The sequence below is a fragment of the Saccopteryx bilineata genome, chromosome 10 (assembly GCF_036850765.1).
Source record: "Saccopteryx bilineata isolate mSacBil1 chromosome 10, mSacBil1_pri_phased_curated, whole genome shotgun sequence".
In the NCBI taxonomy this organism is placed as follows: domain Eukaryota; kingdom Metazoa; phylum Chordata; class Mammalia; order Chiroptera; family Emballonuridae; genus Saccopteryx; species Saccopteryx bilineata.
In genome coordinates, this window is record NC_089499.1 from 63,408,091 (window position 1) to 63,421,426 (window position 13,336).

General features: G+C 46.8%; 1 protein-coding gene across 2 annotated transcripts in view; it reads left to right on the forward strand.

The window, feature by feature from the left end:
• ABHD6 (abhydrolase domain containing 6, acylglycerol lipase) overlaps positions 1–11,485 on the forward strand; it is a 58,318-nt gene extending 46,833 nt beyond the window's left edge. For both annotated transcript variants that reach the window (XM_066246004.1, XM_066246003.1), the window contains exons 8-10: positions 391–445; positions 652–752; positions 10,353–11,485. In XM_066246004.1, the coding sequence (XP_066102101.1) occupies positions 391–445; positions 652–752; positions 10,353–10,529 (333 nt within the window). In that variant the 3' untranslated portion in view covers positions 10,530–11,485. The remainder of the gene's footprint in view (positions 1–390; positions 446–651; positions 753–10,352) is intronic.
• The last annotated feature ends 1,851 nt before the right edge of the window (positions 11,486–13,336 follow it).

Genomic DNA, 13,336 nt, shown 5'->3' on the forward strand with positions numbered 1-13,336 from the left:
CTCACCTCTGGGCTTCCAATTATAGTACTGGTTAGAGGTTTGGTTTAGTCCAAAGTGTTCATGGCTGACTTTCCTACTTTCATCCAAGCACAGAACTCCTGAGAATGCATTCAAGAGGTTCAGATCCTTCCGAGGTAGATGTAAGGACTGGTGGCTAATGTGAACCCAGGACCCTACCTCAAGAGTCCTGAGGGAGGAAGAACAGGAGGACTGTGTTCCTTCTGGCCACAGCACCTCTCTGGGTCCGTGTCCGGATCCAGGACACCCCTGCTGCTGCCGCCTGCACAGACCTCAGCAGGGAAGGCCAAGGCAATGTATATAATAGACAAGGGATTTCTATATTATATAGAAGTCTAACTTGCCTTCTAACTTTAGATTATTTATCCTTAGATTCTGCAAGGCCTTGTCGATGTCCGCATCCCTCATAACACCTTCTACCGAAAGTGTGAGTAGCCCTGCTTTAAACTTTGAGCTGTGATAAGTGAAGCTTTATGGGTGACTGGCTTTTAGTTCTTACAATCTGAGTCTGTCTTCTTGAGCCCCTGAAGAGAGAAAGTCATGGCTTGAACTCGATGAGTGTCCTGTACTGAATGGTGGTGCCCATTGGTGCAGCCCAGCATTTGCTCACTTTCTTTTTTTTCCCCTAAAAAGTGTTTTTGGAAATCGCCAGTGACAAGTCAAGATACTCCCTCCATCAGAACATGGACAAGATCAAGGTCCCCACGCAGATCATCTGGGGGAAACAAGACCAGGTATGTAGTGTCCCTGGGGCCACCTGTGCCAATCCCCCGGCCGCTAAAGCAAGTGGCTAGTTATAGAGTCAGCCTGGCTGGCTGGTTTCTGGTATCAGGAAGAAGTGGGACGCAGCCGGTCAGGTTCATGGCAGCATAATTTTGTGAGTTGAGAGTAACATCAGCCAACCTGACTGGTTGGCTCAGCGGTAGAGCGTCGGCCTGGCGTGCAGGGGACCCGGGTTCGATTCCCGGCTAGGGCACATAGGAGAAGTGCCCATTTGCTTCTCCACCCCCCTCCTCCTTCCTCTCTCTCTCTTCCCCTCCCGCAGCCAAGGCTCCATTGGAGCAAAGATGGCCCGGGCGCTGGGGATGGCTCCTTGGCCTCTGCCCCAGGCACTAGAGTGGCTCTGGTCTCGGCAGAGCGACGCCCCCTGGTGGGCAGAGCGTTGCCTCTGGTGGGCGTGCCGGGTGGATCCCGGTCGGGCGCATGCGGGAGTCTGTCTGACTGTCTCTCCCCGTTTCCAGCTTCAGAAAAATACAAAAAAAAAAAAAAAAAAAAAAAGAGAGTAACATCATTGGTTTTTTTTTTTTTATGCAAATGTTATTTAGAAAGTCACAGAGGTAGAAGTGAGCTATAGAAGAAACAGTCTCAAGAAATGAGTTACAGAGGCCAAAGAAGGGTCCTTGGAGCTCAGGAGAAAGAGAAGCAAGGAAAATGCACCTAGGGGAAGAGGGTAGGGAGAGGTGCTGGCGTGCTCAGAGTCAAGAGAGTGCTACTCTCTGGTCTTTTAAAATGAAAAGCAATAATAGATCATTTTTACAAATTATTTTTATCAAAGACATATTATCACATGGTACAAGAAACTTCAGAGACTACAAAAAGATTTAAAATCACAATCTCAGATCCCAATTTCCATTTCCTTGAGGCAACACTTACTGTCCTGTGTACATTTCTTAAATTTTCTAAGGCAGGGGCTGGCAAACGTTTTCTGTAAAGGATCAGATAGTACAGTTTTCAACTTTGTGGGCCATACCATCTGTCACAACTACTGAGCACTGCTGTTGCGATGTCAAAGCTGCCACAGAAAACATGCAGACCAATGGCGTGGCAGATTCCAGGGAGCCTCTATTGACAAAACCAGCAGCCAGTGTCTGCCTGCTCCTGTTCTCACACACACACATGTGCATAGAGAAGCTTTATCTGCAAGTTTCCAAATATGCTATATACTCTGTTTTGCACTTTACTTCGTATCATAGGAGCCCATATAGATCTACTCATTCTTTTTTTTTTTTTTGACAGAGTCAGAGAGAGAGACAGATAGGGACAGACAGATAGGATGGGAGAGAGATGAGAAGCATAAATTATTTATTGCAACACCTTAGTTGTTCATTGATTGCTTTCTCACATGTGCCTTGACTGGGGAGCTATAGCAGAGCAAGTGACCCCCTGCTCGAGCCAGCAATGTTGGACGTCAAGCCAGTGACTGTTGGGCTCAAGCCAGTGACCATGGGGTCATGTTTATGATTTCACGCTCAAGCCAGCAACCCAGTGCTCAAGCTAGTGAGCCTGCACTCAAGCCCGATGAGCCCACACTCAAGCCAGCAACCTTGAGGTTTTGAACCTGGGTCCTCTCTGTCCTAGTCTAATGCTATATCCACTGCACCACCACCTGGGCAGGCTCTTTTTTTTTTTTTTTTTTTTTTTTTTAATATTTTGAATTGATTTTAAGAGAAAGAGAAGGGGGGAGGGGGAGAGAGAGAGAGAGAAACATCAATTTGTTGTTCCACTTATTTATGCATTCATTGGTTGATTTTTGTGTGTGCCCTGACTAGGAATTGAACATACAACTTTGGTGTATCGGGACAGTGCTCTAACCAATTGAGCTATCTGGCCAGAGCTACTCGTTTTATTTTTATTTTAGTTTTGTGACAGAGACAGAGAGAGGGACAGACAGGGACAGATAAATTGGAAGGGAGAGATGAGAAGCATCAATTCTTCGTTGTGGCTCCTTAGTTGTTCATTGATTGCTTTCTCATACATGCCTTGACCGGGGTTACCGCAAAGTGAGTGACCCCTTGCTCAAGCCAGTGACCTTGGGCCTCAAGTCAGCGACCTCTGGGCCCAAGCCAGCAACCATAGTGTTATGTCTTTTATCCCACGCTCAAACCAGCGACCAAGCTGGTGAGCCCACGCTCAAGCCAGATGAGTCCTCACTCAAGCTGGCAACCTCGGGGTTTCAAACCTGGGTTGTCTGCGTCCCAGTCAGACGCTCCATCCACTGCGCCACCACCTGATCAGGCTACTCATTTTATTTTTAAAAATGTTTTGCGATAGGCCTGGCCAGTTAACTCAGTTGGTTAGAGCGTCATCTTGAAACACCAACATTGCAGGTTTGATCCCTGGTCAGGGCACATACAGAAAGCAGCCAGTGAATGAACAACAAGGTGGAACACAAATGAATGCTTCCCTATCTCTCTCCCTTCCTCTCTCTGTCTCTCTAAAATCAATCAATTTAAACAATTAAAAAAATATTTGGAATATTTTATAATTTATAGAAACATTGTAAGAATAGAACAGAGTACTCCTCTATATGCTTCACCTAAATTCACCAATTTTAAACTGCTTTGTTGAGGTAGGGTTTATATGCTATAAAATGTATCCAGTTATGCACCCACCACAACCCAGTTGTAGGACACTCTGTCACTCCTGAGAGGTCCCTCCTAACCATCTGCGGTTCATCTCTGCTTTCTCCCAGCCCCCTGCAATCACTGATCTGGTCTCTGTTTCTATAGTTTTGCCTTTTCCAGAATTTCATATAAATGGTATCATATCATATATAATATTTTGCATCTGGCTTCTTTCACTCAAGCATCTATTTGAGGTTCACCCATGTTGTTATCAGTAGTTCCTTTTCATTGCTGAGTGTCATTCCATGGTATCTATTACTACGTTTTATTCATTACTAGTGTTTTAACATTTGCCACATTGGCTTTATCATTCTCATCTATCTATCTAGAAGTATATATTTTTGACCATTTGGAGTAGGTTGCTTACATTATCCCCCTTTACCCCCAGTACTTCAGGGTGTATTTACTGAGAACAAGAATATTCCCTCACATATTCACAGTACATTATCACATTCAGGGAATTTAACATTGATGAGATGTTTTAATCTATAATTCATATTCCAAATTCATCTGTTGTTTCAATAATATCCTACACAGTTGTGGCTGGGTAGCTCATTTAGTTAGAGCATCATCCCAATATGCCAAGGTTGTGGGTCCAATCCTCAGTCAGAGCTCAAACAAGAATCAACCAATGAATGCATAAATAAGTGTAACAACAAATCAATGTTTCTCTCTCCCTTCTCTCTAAAATCAACAAATAATAATGATTGTTTAAAAAATATCCTACATGCCTGACTAGTGGTAGTGTAGTGGATAGAGTGTCGACCTGGGATGCTGGGGACCCAGGTTCAAAACTCCGAGGTCACTCACTTGAGTGCAGGCTCACTAATTTGAGCATACGGTCACCAGCTTGAGTATGGAATCATAGATATGATCCTGTGGCTGTTGGCTTGAGCCAAAAGGTCACTGACTTGAAGCCCAAGGTCACTGGTTTGAGCCCAAAGGCACTGGCTTGAGTCCAAGATCACTGGCTTGAGCAAGGGGTCACTGTCTTTGGCTGGAGCCCCCCAGTCAAGGAACATATGAGAAAACAATAGATGAACAACTAAATTACCACAACTACGAGTTAATGCTTCTCATCTCTCTCCCTTCCTGTCTGTCTCTCTCTCAGTTAAAAAAAAAAAAAGGCCCTGGCCAGTTGGCTTAGTGGTAGAGCATCAGCCTGGCATGTGGATGTCCTGAGTTCAATTCCCAGTCAGGGTACACAGGAGAAGCACCCATATGCTTCTCTACCCTTCCCCCTCTCCTTTCTCTCTATCCTTCTCTTTCCCTCCCATAGCCAAGGTTCCACTGGAGCAAGCTGGCCTGGGTCCTGTGGATGGCTCCATGGCCTCCACCTCAGGCATTAAAATGGTTCTGGTTGCAACAGAGCAACACCTCAGATGGGCAGAGCACTGCCCCCTAGTGAGCTTGCTGGGTGAATCAGGGTTGGGCGCATGCGGGAGTCTGTTTCTCTGCTTCCTGCTTCTTCAGAAAAAAATAATAATACAGTTATTTTATGACATGTTCCTCAATTTGACTTTGCTGCTTCTTTATGATTAGATTTAGGTCACAAATATTATATTCCCTGCCTAAATTAGCTTATGTGTTATAAAGGTTACATTCTCAGTTGCACAACAGGGTGCTGTCTGATTTCCTCATTATAGATTTACTATTTCTCCCCTTACAACCAATAAGCAATCTGTGGGAAGACACTTTAAGACTATGCAGATATCCTGTTCTCATCAAACATTTCTTCTAGATTTACCATCCATAAGTGATTCTTGCCCAAAGCAATGTTTTACATTCTTTTTAAGAGCTGCATAGTATTCCATTCTGCCATAATGTTTTTAATTAGTGCCCTTCTGACAGACATGTAGGTCACTTCCAGCTTTTTGCTATTAAACAGTGCCTCGGTGAGCACCATTACACATGCTTGTGGAGTATGAGAATATATCTGGAGGGTAAATTCTTAGATGGAGAATTGCTAGGTCAAAAGGCATGTGCATTTTTAAATTTTAATAGGTTTTGTCTGATGGCTCTGTTTGTTTGCTAGGGCCACCATAGCAAAGTACCACAAACTGGGTGGCTTATGCAAGAGAAATTGTCTCACAGTTTTGGAAGCTAGATGTCTGAAATCAAGGTGTCAGTAGGCTGGTTCCTTCTGAGAACTGTGAAGGGGAGGCTGTTCCCTGTCCTCCCACCTTCTGGTGATTTGCTGGCAATCCTGGTGTTCTTGGCTGATAGAGCTTTACCCTGATCTTTGCCTTCATCTTCATATGGCATTCCCCCTGTTCTTGCATGTCTGTTTAAATGTCCCCTCTTTGTAAGGACACCAGACATATTAGATTAGAAGTCCATCCAGCCTCAATTTGACCTCATCTTAACTCATTACATCTGCAATGACCCCATTTACAAATAAAGTCACATTTTGAAGTACTGGTGGTTAGAACTGCAATGTATGGATTTGGAGATGACACAATCAACCTATAATCAACCCCCCAAAGAAATACTGATTATACCCAGAAGCTTCTTTTTTTTTTTTTTTTTTTTTTTTTTTGTATTTTTCTGAAGCTGGAAACAGGGAGAGACAGTCAGACAGACTCCCGCATGCGCCCGACCAGGATCCACCCGGCACACCCACTAGGGGCGATGCTCTGCCCACCAGGGGGCGATGCTCTGCCCCTCTGGGGCATCGCTCTGCCGCGACCAGAGCCACTCTAGCGCCTGGGGCAGAGGCCAAGGAGCCATCCCCAGCGCCCGGGCCATCTTTGCTCCACTGGAGCCTTGGCTGCGGGAGGGGAAGAGAGAGACAGAGAGGAAGGAGGGAGGGGGTGAAGAAGCAAATGGGCGCTTCTCCTATGTGCCCTGGCCAGGAATCGAACCCGGGTCCCCCACACGCCAGGCCAACGCTCTACCGCTGAGCCAACCGGCCAGGGCCCAGAAGCTTCTTTTTTGTTTGCAACTGTTCTTTAGAAATCACATCTAATTAAAAGTTCTTCTAAGGTTTAAAGCAAGAGGAGGCAGTGAGAAATGGAGCCTTTACAAGGCCCACAGGCAGATGGAATTACAGTATCTATAACTGCAGTGGTTTTCAAAGTTTTTATACTTAGGGACTGGTGAAAATAGGAAAGTTATTTCAGGGACCACTAAGGTAGAAATCATCCTGAGCGTAAGTGAATTCAACTAAGGTCACTGGGTCTCTAATCTTCATATAACATGAGGGTGGATGACTTTTTCATGGACTGGCATGAAATTTCTGGTGGACCGACCCGTGGACCAGAGGTTAAAAAACAGTGTTAAAGGGTATCCTGGAGTCTTTGCTATTGAATATCATGAGAAAAGTATATTAAAGAAGAGCTGTCCCCATTGAGACAGTTCCTCTAAAGACCCCAAGGCGAAAGCCACCATTGTGAGCCCTGCCAGGCCGGCAGCGCATCCTGACTGTGTCTGCTGATGAAAACAGGCAGAAAGTCGGGCTGCAGCCATGGAGGCTCACACTGCGCCTGGTGGGCTGGCCCGGGAGGCGCGCCCGGAGGAGAAGCCAGGCCTGTGCCCGGCGTGTGAGGGAGGGCGATGGCGTCAGCACAGCACAGCTCTCTCCAGTCAGCCAGGAGGGGCTGAGGATGCGCCCTACGGAGGAGGGTGTAGGGAGGCGGGAGGGCTCATGTGCTCCCTTCTGCAGCAGCCAAGAGGCTGAAAGAAGCTTTGTGTGCACCTGAGAGGCAGGGCACAGGCTAGGCCAGCGGAGTACGGTCAGATCAGAGGCAGAACAATGAAGGCCTTTCTTTCCTTTTAAAAATCCCAAAGGTGATTCTGGGTTCTCAGGGACCAACAGGGAGAGAGACCAAGAACCCATCACCCCACAGAGACACTGCAGAAACTGGATCACTGGCCTCGGAGTCTGAAAGTCTGGAGTCCAGCCCCGCCTTTGCCCTTTATCAGCCTGTGACCTTGAGGGAGTCACTCAGCGGCTCTGAATCATAGATTTCACTGGAGTGACTGTGAGGCTCAAGTGAAACCACATACAGTGTGTGGCAAACGTAGGTTTACAGTTGCTCGTACGGGAAATAATACCGGAATTGACAAACAATGATACAAGAACAGACTCTTCGTGTACTCATAACTGTAAACCTACTTTTGCCCCTGACTGTATATCAAGGTGATCTTTCTCCAGTCATCAAAAATAAATTATATATTATTTATGTCCTTTGCCTCTGATAGCTAGCTTCTGCTCAAGGTCCAGAATTGCCTCCAGGTCTTACAAGTTCATTTAATTCTGAAAAAGCCTAACATTCCATGGGCCTGCTATAAAAATATTCAGACCCTTGCGTTCTGAGGCCATCCTGAGGGCAGGGACTTCAGGGCCCTTTGTTTCCTGTCCTTTTGCTTCCCAAACTGTCTGGCGTTTTTCCTGCTTTGTCATCAACATTTGGAGTCACAGAAACCAGGCTGAAATCAGTCTTCCTTGTCTGTGGACCTGAGACTGGTCACTGCACCGCAGAACTGCAGGAGCCGTGAGCATCGTTGTCTGTGCGAACAGTGCCCTCTGGAGTCAGGCAACATGCAGCCTGTGCAGCTGGACCTGGCAGACCTTCCTGAGAGGCTTCCGCACACCTGTGGAAGCATTGCTCTATGCTCAGCCCTCCAGGGTGGGAGGGCCTTGGGGAGATAAACAAGGTATGCTTAGTTCTCTGTGTGTCCCCTCACCCTGCTGGCATAGTGCCTGGTACACAGAGACCCAGGGTACACAGAGAATGAATGAGCAAAAAGGGAATGAACAAACTCTCTAGCGAAGGGACAAACCCACCAACTGACTGCCTATACATTCAAGCCAGCTAACAGATGTTTATTGAGCACCTAGTGTGCCCCTGACACTGCCTTATACCCTGGGGGTACAGTGGGATCAAGACGGATGGGATCTGTCCTCCAGCAGCTGACAGTGTGCCTGCCACTATAACATGTGGCAGGTGTGTTGTGTGATGCAGGGTCAGAGCTTGTATTTATAATTTTGATATTTTGTTCATCATGGATCTTTTTGTATTAACATTTATTTACTACATTAAAATATTATTCATTTGGATTACCGAGTTTTTTGTCACCCCTTAAATTTTGTGCCAAAGGCCAGTGCCTCACTTCCCGCATCCTGCTGGGGATGAAGGAAAATTCACCATTTATCTGAATGTCCTGCCAACAAATCGTTCCCACAGACCTGCTATCTCGTGAGGGCCCATCCAGGTGTCTCACACGAGTGACCCCGGGAATGCTGGATTTGACAGCATAGCAGTGTCAAAGCTAGAAGCTCAACTGGGTATTTTTGCCATGTGGTTACTGATCTCTATAGGATAGAGAGACTCATTGGGAGTTTCTACTGTTTCATGCTTTGACATGTTGACTCCACCTGCATTTCCTCTGGGTATGTTTCCATAGTAACTGGGCTTTATTTCTGCTCGGTTAGCATGGCAGCCTTATCTGTGAGTGAGTGACAGATAAGTGAGTGAATCCCCACAGGGTCTCCTCTTTTTTGTGTGTGTGTGACAGAGACAGAGAAAAAGGACTTAGGGACAGACAGGAAGGGAGAGAGATGAGAAACATCAGTTTTTCATTGCAGCACCTTAGTTGTTCATTGATTGCTTTCTCATATGTGCCTTGACCCCCAGGGGTTACAGCAGAGCAAGTGACCCCTTGCTCAAGCCAGTGACCTTGGGCTTCAAGCCAGCAACCTGTGGGCTCAAGCCAGTGACCATGGGGTCATGTCTATGATCCCATGCTTAAGCCAGTGAGCCCGCGCTCAAGCCGGCAACCTCAGGTTTTGAACCTGGGTTTTCTTTGTCCCAGTTCGATGCTATATCCACTGTGCCACCGCCTGGTCAGGTAGGGTGCTCCCCTCTTGCTGAGCTCCCCATTAGTTGTTTCTGTTTGTGGCCCAAGGGTGCTCTGCATTTCCAAATGGGTCAGTCTTGATTTTAATGATGCAGGGTGATGGAAATGAAAGTCACTAGCAGACAGCACTCAAATTTGTTGGGGTTTTCCTATTAAGAATGCGAGGAGGGGCCCTCTTGTCTAGGATGAGTTGAGGTGAAAGTGTAAAAGAAGGGGAGTGAACACACATCCAATGTCAAGCAAGGGTGCTGGGGAGAAGTAAGTTGGATTGGCATAATAGCAAAGGAACCAGATGAAAATGGAATTAAATGAGCTGATTGAAAAGTGTCAGCCCTAGAAAATGGCTTTCACATTGGAAAAGCATTCCTCATTATTTACAGATGTCAGGTCCTGGGGTCATCAGTGCTGGGGATCCCAAAGGAACTTCAACGAGAACTCCCCAGTTTGCGATCATTAGTAATTAGTGTTTGCTTCTTGTAACTTCCCTGTGTCCTTCCCACAGCCATCAGGTGAACAGTCTTGGCCCATCCTGATCATGTCACTGTCTTTAACACAGCCCTACTTCTCCCCTCTGCCCTGAGATTAAGGCCCATGCCCCAGTGTGGTTGGAGGAGTGGGCTGCCTTCTCCCCACCCCACCTCCCAACTATGCCCTCCCCATTATCTGCATGCTGTGTCTCAGCACCTAGGACTTGCTGTCCTCTGTGCTGGCCATGGCCTCCCACCCCATTCCATGAATGCTGTCCCCTGTGCTCCCTCTGCTTCTAGGATCCACCCCCATCAGAGCCCTTGTGACATCATGCCACATTTGTCTGCTGACCTGTCTGCCTTCCCTACCACACCAGAGCCTCCTCACGAGCAGGGACTGTGTCTTTCCACCTCAGTAACATGGCAGCATCACAACTCATGGCACCAATTTGCAGAATAAAACATGAGACATGCAGTCACTTCTATAAGAGAGCCACAGGCCCTAACACTTAAAATGACTTGGTCCTAAAAGCAACCCCTGCCAGGTCTTCGTGGGAGTTCTGTCCACCCAGGTTTCTAAATCTCTTCTATTGTCCTTCAGGTGCTCGACGTGTCCGGGGCAGACACACTGGCCAAGTCAATCAAAAACTGCCAGGTGGAACTTCTAGAAAACTGTGGGCACTCGGTGGTGATGGAGAGACCCCGGAAGACAGCCAAGCTCATCGTCGACTTTTTGGCTTCTGTGCACAATACAGACAACAACAAGAAACTGGACTGAGCCCCCAGCTGCCGCCAGCGATCTGCACACCGCCTCCGCTCCCACTTCCAAAACCTGACGCAGTCGGCCACCACTTCTCAGGGACCCTGCCCCAAAAGCGTTCAGAGCCCCAGCATCCCTGAGCAAGCCAGTCCCCTGTCCCCAGTCAGGTCCGCAGAGCTTTGGGGGCCACAAAGAAAGCTCCAAGATGTTTTCACAAAATAGAAACCCATCTGGAACAAAATAAGAAAACTCCGCCTTGAACTCGACCAAGAAGTCTTCAGGTTCCTGTCGCAAACCGGCCACCTTGAAACGTAATCACCGAGAACATCATTTTCTTGAAAACATTTCTTACAGACTAAGACTTGAGGTATTTCTGTTGCTTCACATGTTTTCCTTTGCATGGTTAGTGGCTGTTTAGGAGCATTCTCCCCATTCGCCGAACCCGTCTTGTTTATGTCTTAAGTTTTACATAGAGACCCATACGTGAATGCAGTCTGTCAGCTGCAAGACCAGGTTGGAAAATGGCAAGCTGTAGAAAATACTCACACATGCAAGAGGGGCATTGTCCCACCTCGGCCAGCCCTCGGAGCCGCGGAACATACCTGACACGGGAGAGGTTTGATCAGCGCCACCCATCAGGTGACCATGAGTGACAGTCACAGTATGAAGAACACCTGGGAGGGTGGGTTTCCTGGGAATAATTTATTTTTGAAAATAGACTAATGAAGCAATAATGTTCTAGACATCAATCTACATAAATCAGACTCGGGTTCAAAACGATCAGATACACTAGCGCCTTGTGGGCCTCTTTTCTATGTTGCTGTGCTACCAAAACCCTTGGATGTAAAATACTAGTTTGTTAATGAATTCTGTGAATTCTGTGAACAGTAATGTGATTGAAAATAAGTCTAAACATCTGTAAATGACCACAGTGACATGGAATAAATTTAATAATTCTAGATCAACAACATGCAGGCAGTTGCTATGTCAGCTCCTAATTATGTGCAACATTGGCAGATTTTATGTTAAGTGTGTTTTAAAATAAGGCTTATTCTGTAGGGATTAGAAGGCCTTGCTTGGATGACTTACTAGTTTTATATTAAGAAATTATGTTGGCCCTGGCTGGTTAGCTCAGTGGTAGAGCATCAGCCTGGTGTGTGGAAGTCCCGGGTTTGATTCCTGGCCAGGGCACACAGGAGAAACGCCCATCTGCTTCTCTACCCTTCCCCCTTTCCTTTTTCTCTCTTTTCTCCTCCTGCAGCGAAGGCCTCATTGGAGCAAAGTTGGCCCGGGCCCTGAGGATGGCTCCATGGCTTCCGCCTCAGGCGCTAGAATGGCTCCAGTTGTAAGGAAGCAACACCCCAGCTGGACAGAGCATCGCCCCCTGGTGGGCATGCCGGGTGGATCCCGGTCGGGCGCATGTGGGAGTCTGTCTCTCTGCCTCCCCACTTTTCACCTCAGAAAAATACAAAAATAAACAACAAAAAGAAATCATGTTTACACCTGACCTATTGTGGCACAGTGGATGAAGTGTCCATCTGGAACACTGAGGTTGCCAGTCGAAGCCCTGGGGTCCCCCCGGTCACTTGGTCAATGCTTTCCATCCGGACGTTTTGGCAAAGCTTTGTAATTACTAGGGCACTTGTGTATTGGCTGCTAAGGATACATTTTCTTTTTCTCTGATAATGCCACCCTATTTTCATAGACAGGAGTTACCCTTTGGTCTCAGTGAGGTCCTGTCTTGGTCTAACCAAGAGGCTGGTCCGTGACCCAAGCAATGCCGTGAATTTCCTTTCCTGGGGCTTAGGTGAAGCGAGCGAGCCTGGAGTGAACTGCTCTCCTGCTCCACAAATGTCCTGATGTATTCTGGATCTGGCCTTTCTGAACCTGGCCCCTGCTTTCTCTAAGCCCCACCGAGCCCTCTGTGTCAGCCCCCCCCAATATTCACCAATCCCCAAGTTGATTTTGTTTTTGTTTTTTGTTAGTGTGGTTTGCCTCCCCACACACACCCTTCACACTGCCAGTGTTCATTTTGTTTGTTCCTAATGAAAGAACCTTATTTAACTTTATTATAATTATTCTTAAGAATATTTCCACCCATGGCCCCAACATACCATCCATATACTGGAACTTAAAAATCTGATTTTCAGCTCCTTTTCCCCATTTCCAGGTTCATCTCCATCAGGGTGTGCATAGCCATGCCTCATAGCCAGAACCCACACATTTCCTCAGCAGATTTATTTTTAGCATGTACTAGGTACCAATCACCACACTAAGTACTGGGGACTTCAGAGCATCCCCCTTCGTAGGGAGCCACAGTCTAGTGTGTACCGTCATCATGCACACACCCAAGACTCCCCGAGCTTCTCCTCTCCTGACCTCCCCACTTGGCTGTCTCCCAGGCCCCTATCAAGCTCAACATTGTCCAAAGTGGGGTTCATGGTTTCTGACCCAGACCTGTCCCCATCCAGGTCTATATCAGTGAGTGTCATGCTCTTGGGCTCACTTTTCAAGCCAGAGACCATTGTATGCTTTCTTTCCCTTCTCTTTCAGTATCCAACCAGCATAGTAAATTTTTCATAAAATTTGATGTAGTCATTCAATCCAAACTACTACTTCTTATTTTGAAATTGTGTCCATCCAGTGTCTGACATAAAAACATTTTTTTTCTTTAAAGAAATGTGAGAGATGGTAGATGGCAGCTGTTTTTGGCTGTGGGTATGTTTTTAGTATCAGTGAAGGACGCACTCGGTTGCTACCCAAACCCAAACCCAAACCCAGACTTCTTTCCCTCCTCCAAGAGGATCCAGTGTGTTCAGATGCTC